The sequence below is a fragment of the Gopherus evgoodei genome, chromosome 1 (assembly GCF_007399415.2).
Source record: "Gopherus evgoodei ecotype Sinaloan lineage chromosome 1, rGopEvg1_v1.p, whole genome shotgun sequence".
Classification (NCBI taxonomy): Eukaryota; Metazoa; Chordata; order Testudines; family Testudinidae; genus Gopherus; species Gopherus evgoodei.
In genome coordinates, this window is record NC_044322.1 from 20,382,545 (window position 1) to 20,403,585 (window position 21,041).

Here is a 21,041-nt window from a genome sequence, read left to right on the forward strand (position 1 = left end):
TTCTAATGTGCAAGGAATGAGAAGCAAGAAAGACAAACTATTACTGTCTTCCTTAGACCCTCCTTTCAAGTTTTGCTATAAGCTCAGCACACCAGCCAGCCATAACATTTGTAAAGAGAGAAAAATGTGGGGACAAAGTACAAGTTTCAGCATGTCTGAGTCTGGCATGCAGTTTACTCAGATGATCAGCAGTGGCTGTTCTAATGAGCACACAAGCCAACTCAGAGAGAGAAAAGACTTCCAAAGTTAGGTTGCCTCTCCAATCCCCTGCCTCTTGGATTTTTCCCTATGGTGTAGTTCCTTGTGCTTTGACCTGCCAATTTTAAATGACCCAAGAAATGAGGCTTCCAGCAGTTTTCTTGGAAGATTCCTCCATGTTCTAGTGGTTCTCACTGTCATGATGACATTTCCCCCTCGACCTCAAACTTTTTGTTGCACCATAAACTATTCCTCTCCCTCCTTCATGTTTGCACCCTTTAGTTACGTGGTTATTGTCCCCAATAGCAGTGATAGGCAACCTGTGGCCTGTCAGGATAAGCCCCTGGCAGGCTGCGAGACACTTTGTTTACATTGACCGTCCGCAGGTATGGCTGCCCACAGCTCCCAGTGTCTGCAGTTTGCCGTTCCCGGCCAATGGGAGCTGCAGGAAGTGGTGTAGGCCACAGGGACGTGCTGGCTGCCGCTTCACATTGCTCCCATTAGCCACGAACAGTGAACCGCAGCCACTTGGAGCTGCAGGTGGCCATGCCTGTGGACGGTCAATGTAATCAAACTGTCTTGCAGCCCACCAGCAGATTACTCTAATGGGCCGCAGGTTGCCCATCAGTGCCCTATAATCATCATTTGGCCCAGCTGTGCATATTTAGCTCTTAGTCTTTTCTCATAAATCAGTCCCTCAGGTACTGCAGCTAAAAAAAAATAATAGAAGTGGTCTGGCACATTACATCATTCAGTTAGTTTCAGATTTTTCTACATCTGATTTTTATCTAAAACTGTGATTTATTGAGCATTGTTTTTCTCTATTCTGGATTTTTCCCCTCCCCCCTGATTTAGTCAGGAGTTACTGACAAGTACTTTGTAACAAGCAATATTTAAGAGTAACACTAAATGCCAGTTTAGATTAGTATACTGCTCTCATCATGGCTAGCACCAGAAAATGACACTTTCTCCTTAATCTGTCTTATGTTCTTGAATAATTTCTTTTTTTTTTTAAGTAAAGGGTCAGATTATGGCTAGTCCTGCAAAGTTTTCCAGGTAAAGATGGGAGGGAGTAAACCACTTCTTGCTTCTATCACTGTACAAAGTCCAGACAACAACAGCACAGTCCTTGCTTTCTGTAAGTGATAGCTCCAGGCTACTGTGGGCAGTGGCATTATTGGACACAATGGCTGAGCTATGGTTTCTCTTCCCTTTACAGCCAGCTTGTGCTTAGCTGTCTTAATCATCCTTTGTTTGGAAGCTCCTTTACACATGCTGTTGTGGTGGTGATGTGTGAGCAGGGCCGGTGCTAGGGGTTTTAGCGCCCTCGGCGCACGGCAGTTTCGCCGCCCCGCATGCTGGTCCCGCGGCTCCGGTGGAGCTGCCGCAGTCGTGCCTGCGGGCGGTCCACCAGAGCCGCGCGAGCAGCCGACCGTCCGCAGGCACGACTGCGGACCAGCGGACCGTCCACAGGCACGACTGCGGCAGCTCCACCGGAGCCGCCTACCGCCCCCTCCGGCAAAATGCCGCCCACCAATAATCCTAGCGCCCTAGGCGATTGCCTAGGCCGCCTAAATGGATGCGCCGGCCCTGTGTGTGAGGCTTAGGAACAGCCAGAGAAGTGGAGGAATTAGTGGTGAGTGCACTGAGTAACTTCCTACAATGTGCCTCCTTTTCCAGCACTACTGTCTAAATGGAAAGAATGAGGATAACATTTGACATTTATAAACCAAAAGAAAGTGAAAGGCTCAATGTTTGACTTGTATTAGTTAAAGGAACCATCTAGTTGGAGCAGGCCATGCCAGGGAGATAAATAATTAGCAAACAACTTACTAAAACTTGTCTGTTAATATTTGTGAGTTTCTCTACATCAGCAGTAACATTTCTGATCCCTTGATTATAAAAATGGAAAACCAAAAAAGGAGATTTCTTACCCAGGCAGGGATCCTGGGTAATAAATGGATTTCCCTAGCAGTTTACTAAGGGATGCTTCCTGAAAATGGATCTGTGTGGAAACAGGAATGCACCCACTTGGATCCATTTGCAGAATGAAGGCCCATGGGTGAAATTCACCCTGGTACAGGGGTCCAGTGCAAGTCTTATGTACTAATCACTTAAACAACCTAAAGGCCTTTTGTTGGGCTTCTGCACTGAGGCAAATTTTACTCTCAAACATTGTCAGGCTCTATTTACCAGAGTAACAGTTTTGGTTGTCAAAGTGCAGAAGTTCATCTCAGATTGATTAACAAAGATGGACAGCTGAGTTAAATCATGAATTAAACCAATTTATTTTACTGAATGGATTAATTTACAAAATATGATAAAGAGATGGGATGCTGTCAAGTGTTACCAAGAACTCCTGTCTCCCCAGAAGACTATCCTGAACCATCAGGAAACACAACCATGCATGAGATCAAAATGACACAGACCTCCAACATACAGCAGAAGAGAAACTCTTTCTGAGAGGGGAGCAGCATCTTTGTAGGGAAGAAAATGAGAGAGAGAGAAATGACAGGAAATAATGAGAAAGAGACAGAGAAGAGGAGTGTATTTAGGAGGGACAGAACAAGGGAGGAGCACCTCCCCAGTTTATGAGCAGGGAAGGCTAGACCCATTCCCCCCATCCTTGGGGAAAAATTCTGCAGCTCCAACTGCTGTGCACCCCCTCTGGTTAAAGAAATGATTGGTTTTTTGGTGGCTGTTCTCCCTCCTCCCTTCCAGAGAAATAGAAGCCTCTCCAGCCCCTCTCATCAAGCTAAAATTTCTCTGCCCCTGGGGGAATGGCAGGGGGAGGGATAGCTCAGTGGTTTGAGCATTGGCTTACTAAACCCAGGGTTGTGAGCTCAATACTTGATGGGGTCATTTAGGGATTGGGGCAAAAATCAGTCTGGGGATTGCTCCTGGGAGAATGGATTTTCCTGAGCTTGTATATGTTGATTCTTTTGTTTTCCCAGGAGGCAGATAAGTGGGATAATGCTTAATGGTGTTGTTTCAACACAAGGTTCCTTAATGGCATTCATAAACTGTGTGTGTTTTCTAGAATGATCCACTGGGAAGAACAAAGATATGTGCTTGGTGTGTGACTCTCCTTACACAGACCTCCACCTCACCCTTTTATTCTAGACAGGACAATATTTTAACATATTATACTAATAAATGGCTAAAGTGCATATGGCCACCTAGCAGCTGGTCCACAGATCAGATTCTATAGCTAGAGGAATTAAGGATGTAGCTGAAGTGGTAGAACTACTTTTACACTTGGAGGTCCTAAGTTTAGTCCCCACTGTTGACCCTAGTACTGGTCATGACACTGAACAGACCCATACATAGCAATAAAATCATATAATACTTTCTAACTGTTGCTACTCTCCTTCTCATCCTCCTCTCCCACTCCCTAGTTCATCATCACATGCAGTATTATGTCTAACTTCATCTGTTAATGCCTAAAAGCAGAAATCTGTCAGTTTGCTGTCTGTTAAATGCCACACATGCACCTGTGGTGCTACATAAACGCTAATAATATGCCATGTGTTCCCAGCTATCATTTCTGTAGGTGGAATTCCATCTGTCATCTCAAATGAGCTATTGGAGTGGAAGGTTTCTCTGTTCTGAATTCCAGTAAGAGCTTTGCAAACTGTCATCAAGTGGTTAAAAACAATAATAATAATCACAAAACTGGACATGCTTCTCACTTGTCCAAGAAAACCAGGCACAATCTGACTAAGGGACTAAAGCCATAGATGTGAATGAGAGCAGAATCCCCAAGTGATACAATTGTATTGTAATCAGTGTCTGTTCTGAAAAGCCACTGCCTGAGTCCTTGGGGAGTGATCTAAACATTAACCAGATCTTCCACTTGTTTTTGAATGTCTTCAGCTCAGCTGCCTATGTTTGAGAAAGGAGTGATATGCGGAGCACAGGCATTTATTTTAGCATTCCTTGCTGGGATCATCCTTTCTGGTGGTGGTTAAAGGAGAGCTGAGGTCATGTCCAGGGGTCCCCAGAAAGCTTTCACACCTTCAACCTTAATCTATAACCTAATCTTATAATTGGATCCAACCTGGGCAGGTCTTTGTGCCCCTTGGCTTCAGCGGGGCTCTGCATGGAAGTAGGAGTCTACCTTCAGGATCAGAGTCCTAATAAGCTTTAAAGGGAAAATGTGCGATTGATTAGCAACTTGTCCACTTACCTTAGGTAAGATGTCTGAATCCCTGAGTCTGTCTCACAGCATGTTGTACTTAGCAGTGCTTAACTGGTTAAGTAAGAAGTGCAAGATTTGACTGTAAGAGCCTTTGGAATCAGTCAGGTAAGGCATACAAGGCTGCTGATTATCGGCAACAATTTTGCAACTTTTGGTTTCACAGTCAGCTTAACTGGATGAGTTTCGTAATAATTCCCAGTGGACAGTTGTATTGGTCCAACTATTCATCACTGTGCCTGTTATCAACCTGACGATAAATAACAATAAAGAATCAGAACGGTCCTTCATGCTTTTCCAGCCTTTTCTTCCCTTCCAACATATACTTCAGCAACCTGATCTCCTACTGCAGCCCATTCTACCATAATAAATGGCAAATGAATATAGAAAGAGTAACTTTTAAAGAAAAGCAGGAGAGAGAGTTTTTGGAAATTGTCCTTCAGAATAACTGATATCCTTTGTTTCAGAGTAGCAGCTGTGTTAGTCTGTATCTGCAGACTAACAGTCCTTCATGTTCTCTCTCTCTATATAGCTTCCTAGTGTATTTTCCACTGCATGCATCTGGTGAAAAGAGCTGCAGCCCAGGAAAGCTGATGCTCAAATAAATTAGTCTCTAAGGTGACACAAGTACTCCTGTTCTTTTTGCCGATATTCTGTTCTGTGGGTGTAAAAGAAAAACACTTGTTTTATCTCAAATGTCCTTACAGGCATAAAATTTGCCCCAAAGTCTTACAAGAAACCAGGGGCAGAGATTTAGGCGACCCAGGTTACATCGCCACTGACAACAGTCTAACCTTGGGCATCATTTCATCTCGCCGTGCCTCAGTTTCCCCACCTGTTAAATGGGGATGATTACATCCCTGCTGGTGGGGAGCACATTGAGGGTCTCGGATAAAAGGCGCTGCTAAGCCTTATAACAGAAACAGCCCCCAAAGCAAACACAGGATTTTCCTCCGCTCCTACTGCCGGAGCAGCAGCTCCCTGCCGCTCGGCCTCGCTTTGCTCCCTCAGCTCAGGCCAGCGGGAACGAGGAGGGACCCGCGCTGCTCCCTGCCAAAGGGGAAGGGCCCAGCGGGAAGCGGCCCCCAGCGTGACACATCCCACGTGGACTCGTGCTTCGCTCCGCCAGGGCGCCACTCGCGGGGAGACGCGGCGGAGGCAGAAAGGGCCCTGGCGCCGCGCTGGAGCCATGGGCGGGAGGCAGGGCGCGCTGCGCACGGGGCTGGGCTGCGCCCTGCTGCTGGGCCTCTTCCTGCTGGGCTTCCTGGCAGGTGAGTACGGAGCGCCCCGGGCAGGGCGGGGGCCCAGAGCTCAGGCAGGGATTGAACCGGGGATTTGCACACGCTCCTTCCCCACCCCAGTGCATGGGCTCCTTCACCTCTCCCTCCTCACAACCTGCTAGGCACCCAGCTCCCCAGGTCCTGTTCTATGGACTTACCAGCACTTCCGCACACCATCCTCCACCAGACACGGCCCCCTGGATTGTTTCCATCTACCAGGTCTGCACTTTAAATCTCCCTACCCTGTGTGTGTGTGAAGGTTAAGAATAGCACCCAACCAGGGGGATTTTACTGCTTGTCAGAGGCTTCCTAAATACTCACCTTCTTTAGAGGGTTTCAGAAAAAGTTGTCCTTTCCTTCCATTCCCAGCCATCTGCATGGGTGTGTTTGTGTGTTTATCCCAAATTGGGCTGAGCGAATTGGCAGCTTCTTAGCAAGGATGATTCAAGAAAAACAGTTTGGAAATTACAGAGGGTTGTGCTTTTCCTCCTTGTTTTTTTGTAAAAGGTTGGGCTGCGGCTTCCATTAGCTGCCATCATAGAGTTTAAGGGCAGAGTAACTCAGGACCTTTAGGTTTGGAAATAAGGGACTGTCAATTGACAGCTCACAGGTGGGTTGCTGCACTCCTATGGGAGCCCCATTTACTCCTGTGAGGCTTTGCGTGGATGCAGAGGTCTGACTGTACAGTCATTTGCAATATAGGGCCTAAAATGCTTAAAACCAATCAGGCTAAACATTAAAAGGATGTGGCCAATCTCAAACAAACCCAACACTTCTGCTCTTTTTCAAAAGAAACTTTTTTACCGAACACACTTAAGACCACTATTACTGAAAGATGCTAGAGTCTCTTTCAGTTTTCCATTGTGCACTTGACATGACTGCTGTGGATTGTCAGTTTCATTGAAGTCATTTCCCCTGTTTATGGGGGTTTTCTGAAACAGAGGAGCAACACCACAAACATTTGCAAGGAATGACAGTATTTGACAATGCAGTATTTGAAAATAAGTTTAACTTTCTCCCTCTCCTCCCTTCTCCCCTGAACACCTAATAAATATTATGGGGCTGGCAGGAGGTCATGGAATCCTAGGCTTTCATCCTGAAAATGCTCATGCACATGCTGCACATTAAATACCTGAGCAGATTCATTCAGGTAGGGGCCAGTCCCTCTCACTGTTCAGTGAATGCTCACTATGAATATGATGGATCTGATTCTCCTCTCATTGTGAACTGGTAGTTCTCCAGTCAAGTTACAGGTCTAAAACGGCTGACAGAAGAATCTGGTTAAATGGTATTCTGTATTTATCATGTGTGCTCATATAAATACAGGAGTGACCTGACTTGTCACTTCATCCCGATCCAGTAACAATAAACATTTTACTTTGTAGTTCTTTTTATGTTTTGGGCCACAGTCCAGCAAACACTTAGGCATCTGCTAAAATGTAAGAATGTGAATAGTTCCATTGACTTTAATGGGATTACTTGTGTTTAAAGTTAACTATCTGCACAAATACTTGAGCGTTGTAGAGGTTGGTAAGTATCAGGCTTTAATGATATTTTTCAGGCTGGTTAATGAAACCCACTAAAAAAATCACCAGCTCAGCAGATGCTTATCGAAATGTGAGACAGAAACTTGTGGCTGAAATGAAAGCAGAAAACATCAAGCAGTTTCTTCGGTAAGCTTTATCCTTTTTGGTTTTCAAATAATTATATCAGCCTCAAAAGCCATAAATTGTAACACTAGCTGAATGGAAGAGCATTTGTTGGCTGTGCGTTTATGATATCTTTTATATTTTGGGATTACTTGGGTTTGTGCACAATGTTGAGAAAAGTATTAAAACACATGCTCTCATTTTCATGTTTTTTCCCAAGTTGACTTTTTAGAAATTATTGTACTCCAAAGTGTCCTTTCCCCAAAATAGACAGATAAATCTTGAGAAGAAGAGAATGTGAGATTATTTATATATATTTCTATTTACACAAGTTAGTTTTTTGTAATATACTTACTATATAAATGTAGATGTTAAAGGTATACATAGAGTTGCAAGACTGTGTAGACAAAACTTATCTACATCCAGGCCATTGAAAAATCTATGGTTTGAACAATATGATTTTCTCATTAAAAATTCATGCTGTTAGTTATGATACTTTTATTAAGGTTATCTATGCAGTTCTGTAAGCACTCTGTTGTTTATACAAAAGCCTTTCCATTATCCGAACTCCAGCTAGTATAACATTTTCCCCCTGCATCCTACATTATTTAAGTCCTAACATCAATAAAGAACTTTGCTTTAGTCTCAAACAGATACCTTAGAAAAGGAAAATGTTTTATGTGTTGCATATGCACAGCTATTACATGATAAATAATATAGCTAGTGATTCATTAATCTCTGTATCTCAGCACCCAGGGACCCAATTAGCTGGGGTAAAGTAGAAAGCAATTCATCCTGTAGGAATATATTAAATGAGGAGAGAGGGAAGAGAATGTAGTTGAATTGCCTATACAAGTACTCTCTAGTGTATAGGAATTGGATAGTATCCCTTTAAATGGTGTGTGAGCGCTCTAGTGGCCCTCAGTGTCTTCCATGTGTCAGAAGCCAACCAGGACACAGCACCCTTGCTGGGGCATGTGTAACTAGGTCTTGCATGTTGTGCATAGTTAGTAAACTGGATTATTTGCGCCCTACTGTGCTATGTGGTTCCTTCATACTAAGTTTGTTGTATGAAAAGTAAAAAACACATCAGGAGCCTTTACTTCTGTCATGTATTTCACTGGAAATGAAAACAATGACTCTTGCACATGTTTACTTTTGGATAATGTAATCAAAAATATTCCCAAAAGCCAACAGAAATCAATGTTGGTTAGTAACGTATGTTAATACGCAGCATTTGAGAGTGTGAGGATGCATTTAGGACAGCAAACAACTCATGACTAATTTGATTTCTATTTTATTTTATTTATTTTAAACCTATGTGCTTTCACTTCAGACATGAATTAGAGGCCATAAAGTACAAAGACCTTGTTTTGTTTTTTGTTGCTCACAATAAATTAGAGAGGAGAGGGAGAGAGAGCATACAAAAGTCTAGGATATGTACGCACTGAAAACTGTGTGAAATTTCTCAGTAATTATGCTGAAGTCTCTGGGCCACAGAGAATTATCAGTATCTAGTCTGCTTGTTTTCCTGATGCCAGAACACCTTCTGTAAATTTTTGCTAAATCAAACTATAAAGCAAAAACTGCAGAAATTTTTCCATTAATTCACTATCCAAAGACTATATTAGTGGTGTTGTAAAAGAAATACAAAATTAAGGCTTCCACATCACACTCTCATTCTCTCAAGCTATTCAGTCTCTCCCCACAGGGTGGGAAAAGCAAAACTTCAACATCAAAAACCCAGGAAATACAGAGGTACAAGTAATACCTCCCACATCACATAACCTCAATTGTGCATCCATTTGATTACTGCTCTAAGGAGGAGAGTGAGACCACCAGAAGAAACATATGAAGTATCTTTAAAACGTATCTTTAAAAATCACTTTAATATGGGACCAAAAGCATAATTGTAGGGTTACTGCATGGAGCCATTAAGGGGCTAAGTTAAGGCTGTTTAGGCGCATTTCTATACTTTAACATGTTTGGATTTCTTTTAAATTTAACTTTAACTTCCAAGTTTCTGGCTTTTATTTTTTTGGATTGGGGGGAGTATTGGCGAGGGTCCAGCTCCCTCCTCCCTCTCAGTTCCCAAACACAGTTTGCTGGAAAATAACAGTTCAGAGTCCAGTTTGCAGACAATTTGGTGGGTTTATTGGGGCTAAACAAGCAAACATATTCCAAAACCCTTCACACCGGGCGGGCTATCTTTATATGCCAATAGAGTTTTCATTTTTCCCTCCCCAACTACAGTTTTATACACTGATAGAACCCCCGTTCTTCTCCTAGCCCCTAGGTTCACACGCCCATGGAGCTCCCTCTTCTCCACCTTTTTCTTGGCAAACGTAATTATACTTGTTGTGCCCCTCCCCTGGTATCACCCATTCCAATATATGGTCATGTTCCATTGTTTGGGAATTATAACCCCAGATCCATGAAGGTATTTAGGTGCCTAAACCCCAAATTTAGGTACCTATATGTTGGATTTAGATGCCTAAATCCCAGTTTTGTCTCCACAATGATCCACAGACCTGCTACCTAAACCTGTGGGCATCTAAATTCACTCTGTGCCTACATTTCTGCCTCCAGGCATGCACGCTGTTGCCTCCCTCTAGGCGTTGGGCCAGCTGTCTCCTACCTAACCCTTAGAGCAATTCACTAATGGGGCAAACACATGCATTTGTCTGCCTAATTTGCATGCAGAGCCTAATCTGGTAGGTGTGATTAATGGCTGCCTCCCCATTCAAAATCTGGCAGGTGATGGTGTGTCCTACCTTATAACTTTTATCCCAGTGATTAGGGTACTTGCCTGGGATATGGGAGACCCAGGTTCAATTTCCCCCTCTCTGCCAGAAGAGAAGAGAGGATTTGAGCAGGCTGTCTCTCCCTTTTCAGGAGAGTGCGCTAACTCAGAGGTTGGCAACCTTTCAGAAGTGGTGTGCTGAGTCTTCATTTATTCACTCGAATTTAAGGTTTGGTGTACCAGTAATATATTTTAATGTTTTTAGAAGGTCTCTTTCTATGTCTATAATATATAACTAAACTATTGTTGTATGTAAAGCAAAGAAAGTTTTAAAAATGTTAAAGAAGCTTCATTTAAAATAAATTAAAACGCAGAGCCCCCCGGAATGGTGGCCAGGACCCAGGCAGTGTGAGTTCCGCTGAAAATCAGCTCCCACGCCGGTTTCAGCACATGTGCCATAGGTTGCCTACCCCTGCTCTAACCCCTGTGCCAGTTACTCAAAGTGAAAAGCTGAGCTGATTTATCTTAGGACCTCAGAAGGGATCTCTTTGTATATTATCCTGCCTCAGGCTCTGATAACTGTGTTGTACCATTCAACGTTTCATCTAAGGGACTTAACCGTAACAACATACTTCTTGCACGTGCTATGAAGATTAGCCTTCTTGGACTCTTCTGTCAAATGCTTTTCTGAACTCTCTCCTTACCCATGACTTTGTTTTGTTTTAGTTCGTTTACAAAGTTTCCTCATCTGGCAGGAACAGAACAGAACCTTCACCTTGCTAAGCAAATTCAAGCCCAATGGAAGGAATTTGGATTGGATTCAGCGGAGCTCGTTCATTATGATGTCCTCCTTTCCTACCCAAATGAAACTCAGCCCAACTATGTCTCAATTATTGATGATCAAGGGAATGAGGTGATCTTATTTTAGTCAACTGTATGTAGAAGAGCTCTTGAAACAAATGGGGTCAGGTTCTACCCTCACTCACACCTGTGCATCTTCATTGTGTTTTATAATCTGATGAAAAGCCTTTATATTAAAAAGGAAAATCCACTGCTGCTGGGTTATGTAACCCAATCTCTTGGACTAATATTTAGAAATGGTTTCTGCCAGGACAGATCAGTGGGGATTGCTTACATCTTGCAAACACACAAAAGGAATCTACTGGGTTATTGTGCCCTCCTTGTTTCGCTGTGAAGCAAACCAAGCACAAGGCAAGTTTTGTGTATGGTGAAGCCATCCCCACCCCAAGATTGAATACCAATATTTCACTGCTTTTCAGGTACCGTTTTGACAACTCCATATATTTGTGGGGTTTTTTTCCTTCTGGATTCCCCCCTCAAAGTGCCTAATGCACTGAAGTAGACGTAATGATGCATGAAAGCATTACATGCCTACCTTCTCTGCAGAATGCAGTAGTACAATGCAGGGGCTACATCAGTCACCTAGAATTAAGATTTTGGAAAGAATATGAAATATCAAGTAATCATGCAAATGAAGTGAAAACTTAGTTTATCCAATTTATTTGTTATAGGAGGGGCAAGTAGTACTGCCATCATTAAAGTTGCCCAATGCTTCCCATTCTAGGTCCTCTTTTCAGTCCTTTACGCCATTACCAAACTGTAACCATTTGAAATTTGTCATGCTGGGTGTCTGCCTCATGCTGATTTTTTTTTTAATTTCAGCCAAACAAGTATAGCTATTTCTGAGAATGAGGTTAGGGGAAAATATATTATTTTGCCCATGTTAAATTCTGCTGACCTTTTATCTAAGAAGCTCTGTAGCCCCTGTGCTTTGGAGCAGAGACTTAGAATTTGGCAGGGAGGTTGCCTTTGGGTCAGGGATATGCCTTTTGTTATCCCTGTGAAAAATCTATCCAAATTTGGTCAAGTTGTAAACCTCTGAAGAACTGGGGAGTGCACATGATCAGTAGCTACTTGGTAGAGCTAATTCCCTAAAGATTCTGAATGCAGTGAGCATGCTCCAGCCTAGGGCTGAGCAGGAGTTTCCAGGACTCTGGGCTGCTGCAGGCTGAGCACCGGGACTGAGAGTAGGGCAGTTGTCTCCCCTGTGCTCACAGGGCTCCCTCGGCTGATATCCCGACAGTGGGAAAAAGAAAGCCACTTGAATGGAATGCAGAGAGGACAAGAGCCAGACTAGGGCAGGGAGAGGAGATTGGGAAAAGGAGCCTGTGGGGGTGGAGAAAATGAACTGGGAGCTAAGGTGGGGGGTGACTGAGATGAGAAGCTGGTGGTGAGGGAGACTGGGACTGGCAACAAGTGAGGTGGAGAGGGGAGGGATCACTCGGTGTTTTGCACATTGGCCTGCTAAACCCAGGGTTGGGCATTTAGTCCTTGAGGGGGCCATTTAGGGATCTGGGAGAAAAATTGGGGATTGATCTTGTTTTGAGCAGCGGATTGGACTAGATGATCTCCTGAGGTTCCTTCCAACCCTGATATTCTATGATAAACAAGGAACCAGGGTGTGGGAGAAGTACTGGGAAAGGAGACTGGGATAATTAGGGAAGGGAAGACTGAGAGTGTAGGGAGACTGGGATGGAAAGTCCAGATGGGGGGGAGTCTAGCAGGGGCTGGCATGGAAATGGGGATTGAAATGAGAAACCTACAGAGTGGAAACTGGGACTGACTGGGATGAGGTGTCTGGGTGGGGAGGAGGCAGGACTAGGATAGGTATAGGCTGGAGGGCGAGGGGCAGAAGGGTTGAAGTTTGTGGTGAATGGGCAGGACAGTGAATGCCCACTGGAGCACCATCCCCTCCAAGCTATGAAATTACACACACACAAATACATTAAAAGAACATTATTATGGTTGGAGAGTCAAGCACTAAAAAGTTAGGAAATGCCAGAATTAAGATTGCCTGTGTATCCTTAATTCAGCCCCATAATGCATATGTATTATGATACAGACTTTAATTACATGATCACATGTTATCTAGCATTTCCTAACTTTTCAGTGCTTGACTCTGCAACCTTAGTATGTGCGCATGCAATCCTCACTGTTCTGCCAAGTGGACAACCAGTCCCAAAAAATCCATCCTGAAAAATTCCTGTACTTCTTTTTGTTTAAATAAAATAAACAAATAAATAAAATCTTTGCAGAACCCCTTGCAATATTAGTTATTATTTATAAGTGTTTATTGATTTTCTTTTTCATAATAATGATCAGATCCAAAGTAAAAGCCCATCCTCCCACCATTACTCACATTGAGTAATATCTTACTGTGTGAGTAAGAGTGGCATGAGCACTAAAGATATGGGACTATTTTGGGTAGTAACAAAAGGTACTGTACCTAATCAGAGAGTAGATCATCTACCGAAGTAGTAGGAAAGGAGCAATAGTCTTAAGTGGGAGTAACCACTTAATAATAGGGACAAGCTAGGTGTCTATAATTATCACCCCTTTTCACCACTCTTTAGTCATTCCTCTGTTTTGATTCAAGCAGTGATTCATAAAACCTTGCACCCACAAAAATATCTGTCTGTCTTCCTACTCTTGTTCCATTATGAAGTTCTAATAGTGTATTCCTCTCTCACTTTAAGTTATACATGATTTCTTTTTTTGATATTTTTTTTAATATAAAATGGCACAGTTCTTAATAACTAAATTTAGTGCACAAAATTGTGCCAAGACTTCATTGAGCTTGCCCAGAGGAAGAATCCAACCCAAAGCTTTTACTAAAGTACTGTTTGTTCTTCTTGGCTGTTTCGGTAGATTTTCAATACATCATTGTTTGAGCCGCCCCCTCAGGGATATGAAAACATTACTGGTGTGCTGCCACCATATAATGCTTTTTCAGCTCAAGGAGTGCCAGAGGTAAGAAAACAATTCTCATGAGTCCTGATGGTTGAAATCACATTTTGGGAAAGAGTTACCTTTGCTGTATTGTTCTGACTTCTTAAAATATTTTTGCAGTGATCTCAGGTGACAATACGGAAGTTCATTATGCTATAGCCTAAGGGACAGCAACAGTATGTACTGGACAGAGTAAAGTCTAGAAATTACCTGGTTAACAAAAATGCTCTAAAATTGTTCAAATCAGATATTACTATTTCTAGTTAGAAAGATACTTCAGGGTGAGGTTAAGGCTTATATGGTTCCGTTTAATGGGGAAACCTAAGAGATGGGGTGGGGGGATGTAGTCTGAAGTTTATCTGCTTTAGTCATCAAGAGTAAACCCTCTTGTTTGTTATAAATCTGAAGCACACTCTAGAGAGTGTGATCTTTCAGAACATACTCTCTAAAGTTACTCTGATTCTTCTATGATGGGTAATTCCAGACAACATTCACCACACGTCACATCACACAAGTGGGCAAAAATAAGTAAAATAGGAAGTCTACCTATTGCGCAGCAGCACATTAGGAATAACCCTCTTTTCTTTACTCATGCCATAAACAGCTTGCACATGCCTTGCCAGAAGAACAATCTAGTGCTGTAGTTTTCAACATCAGATAATGAGGATGCTCTAAACATGGGATTATATAGAGTTCATCAATGAAGCAAGCCTTTCTAAAAAATAATTTGGGAGAGTTTTGCCATTAATTTCACTGGGAGCCGGATCAAGCCTGCAGAACTGCAAATATTGTGTACTATATAACAGATGTTAAAGAAATAAAGTTTCATGGTTCTAAAAACAGATATTTTATAACAGCTATGACAGTATAATTTTTAGTTTCTGGCCTTCTTTCTTCCCTGGATAGGCAGATCTGGTGTACGTGAACTATGGCCGCACAGAAGATTTTTTCAAACTAGAGCGAGAGATGGGAATTAATTGTACTGGAAAGATTGTCATTGCCAGATATGGGAAAATTTTCAGAGGAAACAAAGTGAGCGTTGTGGGTTATTTTTGTTCATTTGTTTGTGTTTCTCTCTCTCTCTCTCTCTCTCAAATCATAATTAGATTAGTAAATTAAAGGTCTGAGGCTCCTTACATTGGCATCAATAGGAGTTATGGTACTGATGTCAATTGGAGCCAGATTAAGCATTAAACCCTTGCTTCAGAAGCCAGAAGTTCCTTCCAAAGAGAGATTTTATTCTTTATTTTACTGTAAATCGGAACATGTGAGTGACGGGAGCCAGTTCTGATCCAAAAATCATGTATGCTTATCATGTGTATTAACAGGGAGTTGCAAAGCAGTAAAGTGAGATGGTTGTATTGGAGTACTGAAACTTTGACTGAGATGAATGGAAACTTCTCAGAAGGGGCTTGCAAGAGTTTACCTTAGGGTATTTAATAGCCCATAGAACCAGTAAACACTACTGCCTCTTTCAGCCATAGATCTCAAAGCATTTTCAAGAGGTAGGCGTCATTATCCCATTTTGACAGCCGGAGAAACTGAGTCACAGAGGTTAAATAACTTGTCTAAGGTCATACAGCAAATCTGGCTATGCTGGGAACAGAACCTGGTTCTCCTGATTCAGCCTTATGCCCAATGTTTTGAGGCCATGCTTCACTTTGACACACACTTCCCTTGGGTCAATGATTCCAGCTCTGCCACATGAGTGTTCTGAAGTGTCTCTCCATTGGTGGCGTGTTGCAGAGCCCAGGAATATCTTAGCCAAATACAAACATTTTGACATTTCTTAAAACAAATAATTTTGCAGGTTAAAAATGCCATATTAGCTGGAGCCAAAGGGATTATACTGTATTCAGACCCTGCTGACTATTGCGCCCCTGGAGTAGATCCTTATCCAGGTGGCTGGAACCTTCCTGGAGGTGGAGCCCAGCGCGGGAATGTGTTAAATCTGAATGGGGCAGGGGATCCTCTCACGCCAGGTTATCCAGCAAAAGGTGAGTGACAGATTTGTAACTCTAAACATCTGACACTTGCTGGTATCGAAAAGGGTCTTGTCACTAGCAATTAAACTGTTTTTCATATCCATGCAAAAAGACTTGCTGTTTAAGAGAATTTCCAGCAAGGGTTTATTTTCCTAGTGTGGAGCAGGTTCTATCTGCATATCATTCCAACTGGCCTTCCTCAAGCAAAAACAGTTTCTAGCAAATATCTCGCTGCATATGATCTAAGCTTTACAGCACTTGTAAATCAAGATGTGGGTGGGCCATGAAGTAGATATGGGTTAGGATTTATTGAGATTTGCAAGGAACTATGTTTCTCAAGAGGACTAGTTAAAACTGGATTATAGCCTACCATCAAAGAGGAGTAATAACCTTGCTTGGATATATATTTCTTCACTGATCATAAATGCCAGGTAGAAAAACACTGCAAACTTCTGTTTATATGGAGTGAAATTTCTTCATTAAAACTAGCAGCAGCCACTGGAGTCAGTGGGACTAATCCCTGATGTGTGATAAGATGCTGGATGACAGGAGGGATCAGTATACCTTGATCCTAGATGTGACTGTGGGACTTTTCATTATTACAAGAACAACTCAAATTAAAATGCAAGCTGAAGAGGATGGTAAAATTTGATATTCCAATATATTCTTGGTTTCGCAGAATACACCTTCAGGTCTAAAGTTGATGAGGGAGTGGGAATTCCCAAAATCCCAGTTCATCCCATTGGATATCATGATGCAGAAATATTATTACGGTAGGTAAACTTCAATCCTTTGTACTTGGCTTCGGTATTCATGTGCACACTGCAAAAAGCCTTTTTTGCATTAAAAGGTAGTAAAACTGATGCCCTTTTTTATTGCTTTTGTGTGTTACACATAGACACACATAATAGTAGCAACATATGCTACTGAAACAAACAAACAAACCACTGTTGGCTGTGAAGATGACGAGGAGTCTTTATGGCACCTTAGAGACTAACAAATTTATTTGGGCATAAACTTTCGTGAGATAGAACCCACTTTTCTTAGTCTTTTCCTGAAAGACAAAGTAGAGCACAGGTGTATTCTGTAGATTTGCCACAGAAGAGATATAAGACCAGGAGTTTATTTTATTAGTTTCTCTCCTTTAACTCAATGCTCATTTTAGCACTTTTAATAGTGTTTATGCTAATTTACAGGCCCTCTCAACAAACAGTAAATGGTTGCACATACAGTTTGTGCAACACAATCTTTTAGAGTTTTGTAATCCTTCCTCACATTTACTTTCAGGTGTGCAGTTCCACTGAGGAGACTTCTACTTTTAGCAAATCGGTGAACTGTGTTTGTCTTGGTTTTCACTTAACAGCATCCTGGGAGGACCTACAGCACCAGACAGTAGCTGGAGGGGGAACCTCAATGTGTCTTACAACATTGGGCCTGGATTTGCAGGCAGCTATTCTATAAGGTCTGTTTGAGCACTTTTGCCTATTCATTGAATACTGCAAAACCAAACAAAACCTTTCAGAGTAGGATTCTGAGGAATATTACATCTCGGAGCTTACAGGAGAAACTAACTTCCCTCTGAAATGAGCAGTATAATTGGATGAAAATCTTTAGGGTTTAAAAATAAAATGTTAAAACAAGGGGCCTACTCAGTGACAATGGGAATACTGCCATTGACTTCAACAGGCATTCAAAGGAGGCCATGTATATCCCTCTTCTCAGCTCTTGTATGACATTTTCTTGACATTTTCAAAATTTAGCATTGGTCAAGAGTAACTAACCTTTTTATTAACTTTTTTTCCACTGTCAAGTGAAAAGCAAATGTTTTAAAACCTTTCTCTTTCTGGGCTTTTTTCTTCTCTTCTGTTTCTGAAGACTAAGATGACAAGAAATTGGTAATCTATAGTAGTGGAAGAACGGAGCACAACTTCTGCAGTGGGTCTCTTGCTGTCACTTTTTTCCTAGTCGCATGGAAGCCTTCTATGAGAATTCCTTGGAGTTAGAGCTATGGAATATGGATGTGGCTGAGCCCAGAGATCAGCTGCTCACCAAAGTTTCTAGCCTTCCTGGTTGCAAAAAAAGGCTTGGAAATGTGAACCCAAGAAGGGAAATTAAAAGAACCCAAAGCATACTAATTTTAAAAATCTACTCATATTTTTGGGGCTGTGACTCATGATTTTTGAATGCTTGGAGTTTGCAATACTGTTTGCTCACTCTTTATACTTCACTCAGCTTGTATAGTGAAACAAAACTAGTCAATTTCATTTTTTGGCTCTCTGGCACTAGCAGAGAGGGTCACAAACTATGGATGTGGAGCTGATAGTCTGCAGAGAGCTGTCTGGTCACATGGCGATGCTTCCTTCTTTTAGCTTACAGCCACTAAACTGCATTAAATGAAGCTAAAAAATGCATTGCTATGGTAATGTGCCATGTAAGCAGTAGCTGTCGTTGACTGACACGGGACAGTACTCCATTGCTAGTGGGACAGGAGCTGGTTTGAAAGATCGTGAACAGGAAGGCATAATGATGTGTTTTTTCCAACACTGCAAGGACATGTTCAAATTTAAAAAATTGAAGTCTTAAATGGATTTTTTTCATTCGTGTGTTATTGAAGATTTAGAAAACATACAAACAAAAATATCGACAGAACAAATTTGACACTTGAGAATAAGGGAACTGTAAAGGATCCAAGCAAGGGGAAGCCAAAACAAACTAATAAAACAAAAGTCTGCTTTAAGAAAGTCTCAGGGAAGGAGCAGTCTTAACAAAGTTCCTAAAGCCCTTACTGCAGGCCCTGGTTCAGAGCTCCTGAACTGACAGTCAGCAAATAAAGTCTCTGGGCCTGGTCATGCTAGTCCCCAAGATACCGAGAGAAAGACCGCCACCGCTGTAATCTGCATGCCTCGCCCTCCTTCTTCTCCTTATGTTTTATGACAAAGCAGACTCACTTGTTGAATCTATGACTGCCAAGCACTGGACACCACAGCTAATTCAAGAATCAGTCTTTCACCTTTTCCAGAATGCTTTAAGGAGTTGCAATATTGCTTTATTTTGTAATAGGGCCTCATTTTCCTGATGTTCTTACTAGGCATTGCAGTGAGAATTTTGATACTTTAAGGCCTCTAAGTTTTTCATATCAATACCCCCTTTTGAAGATAACACTCTTCGCACTCCCAAAGGAGATAATCAGTTGTTTTCTGGATCTTGCATATCCCACATAATCTATCTTTATGTTTGTTAGAAACAAATTACTGTCTAAGCTACAATGGCCAGTTAAAATTCTAAATAGAGCCACTTCGCTCTTTCTCTGAGGGCCGTGGAATATATCAGCATTTTCAACTTTTGGGAATATTTCATGGAATCATTTCCCCTCTGTTTCTTTTCCTGTATTTCCTGCCATTCCTCTCTTAAACTCATTTTTAATTAGATTTTTAAATTCCAGTTTTTTTAAAGGGATCGCCCAATCAACTTACTGGTGTTTGACAGCATTTTTTGCCACTTTGTCTGCCAGCTCAGTGCCTAATATCCCAACATGCACTGGGTCTATGCTATTACTATGCTTACACCCAACTGCGTCAAATCAGTTAACAGTAATATTTCATTAGCTATATCATTTCTGCTCTCTGAAGCTGCATGCAGCTTTCGGTTTCCTCTTCCTGTTTAAATAGCCCAGGTTCGGGGAGAAGGATCCTTGAATGTACCCAGACTTGCTTCAGCTATAAGCGCCTGACTGTTCCTTAAGGGATTAGTACCCCTGCTAGAGGTACAAAGGCCTAGATCCATAAGATATTTAGGCACTTACCTCCCATTGAAATCAGTGAGAGTTAGGCACCTAAATACCTTTGAGGATCTAATCCAAAATGTTTTGAGCACACAGGAGAGCAATAAACTGTATAATGAGATGAAAAACAATATTAAAATGAACAGAACATGTATTATGTTGCTAATCACATTTCTTGAGGACTTACTTATTCATAGGATTTTTGACATCCTAACCTACTTGACAGTGTCCTTTTTAGTCAGTTCTTGGAGAAGCTCCCATCACTCTACTACAAGCTCAGGGCAGTGATCCTGCTAGCACTTGTGCATCAGAGTAAACTTTATGGATGGGGATAGTCCTGTTGCGTCCAGTGGGAATATTACATGTTTAACTCTTTGCAGCCTCAAGGCCTTGGGCTTAGCTTCCCTTCTGGGCAAAACTCCATTAGTTGTGCTGAATAAGATATTGGTTTTGACAGCTAGAGAGCTTTGCCACTGAGAAAATAACTTCAAATGAGACCTCGTTGGATTTTTGCCCAGGGCAGACAAATATGTGTGTTGTTTCACAAAGAGAGAGAGGACTGAACATTCCGTGTCTTTTATAGAGTTCCTAATAAATGAATGTTTTTTTAATGGTCTGGCAAAGCTTGATCACTTTGATCTGCTGTCTTAATGTTCTTGGAGAAATACTCAATTTATTTAAATGTTTTCACAGTTCAGTTGTTTCATGCAACTTTAATGACTGTTACCATTTGATCAGACTTACACATCGTATTTCTACAAAGGAAAGAAGCATGTTCTTATGAGATTTTTTAAAGCACATTCCCTTAATTAAATATCGTCCAATCATTTGGGTCAAAATTTAATACACTTTCAGTTATTACTTTTTGGTTTTAGTGTGATCTGTGGGCCTGCTGTTAATCTACCCTGTTGTAAAAATATTGCAAGGAGATATTATTGGCATGACTTCCTTTGAAACCATTGTGACAAATTTCATAAAGACCTTTGAAAGTCTAGGAATTCGTGTGTTTGGTGGAATTTTTCTTGTCATCCTTCAGTTTCAAATAAAAATAAGGAACTAGCACAGCCCTGGTATAGATCCTGTAAAATGATAATCATTTTCCATGTATAAGTACTTTCATTCATAGAGTGTAAAACAGTTTATTACAGAGATAAGGTTTCAAGTCACTGGGAATTGGTTGACCGGTGTTGCTGGATTATAATCTTAAAGCTTTAAAGATAACATTGTACACATGGACTGTATTCTCAACTTTTATATCTTAAGTTTCAGTCAGTGTTTTCTTGATAGTTTGACAATGGTAACTAGTCCTTTAATTAACTTTCTTAAATTTCACCATCAAGAGAATCGTAAATATCTAAACATATTTTTTCTTACCTGGTCCTTATTCATTCCTCTCT

General features: G+C 41.6%; 1 protein-coding gene across 4 annotated transcripts in view; it reads left to right on the plus strand.

The window, feature by feature from the left end:
- The first annotated feature begins 5,555 nt into the window (after nucleotides 1-5,555).
- LOC115649938 (N-acetylated-alpha-linked acidic dipeptidase 2-like) overlaps nucleotides 5,556-21,041 on the plus strand; it is a 53,136-nt gene continuing 37,650 nt past the window's right edge. For 2 of the 4 annotated variants that reach the window (XM_030559135.1, XM_030559144.1), the window contains exons 1-8: nucleotides 5,556-5,667; nucleotides 7,238-7,349; nucleotides 10,795-10,981; nucleotides 13,798-13,899; nucleotides 14,785-14,910; nucleotides 15,689-15,875; nucleotides 16,543-16,636; nucleotides 17,227-17,325. In XM_030559135.1, the coding sequence (XP_030414995.1) occupies nucleotides 5,586-5,667; nucleotides 7,238-7,349; nucleotides 10,795-10,981; nucleotides 13,798-13,899; nucleotides 14,785-14,910; nucleotides 15,689-15,875; nucleotides 16,543-16,636; nucleotides 17,227-17,325 (989 nt within the window). In that variant the 5' untranslated portion in view covers nucleotides 5,556-5,585. Of the gene's footprint in view, nucleotides 5,668-5,816; nucleotides 5,896-7,237; nucleotides 7,350-10,794; nucleotides 10,982-13,797; nucleotides 13,900-14,784; nucleotides 14,911-15,688; nucleotides 15,876-16,542; nucleotides 16,637-17,226; nucleotides 17,326-21,041 lie in introns of those variants that run through there. The other 2 variants (XM_030559154.1, XM_030559165.1) reach the window with 2 other exon arrangements.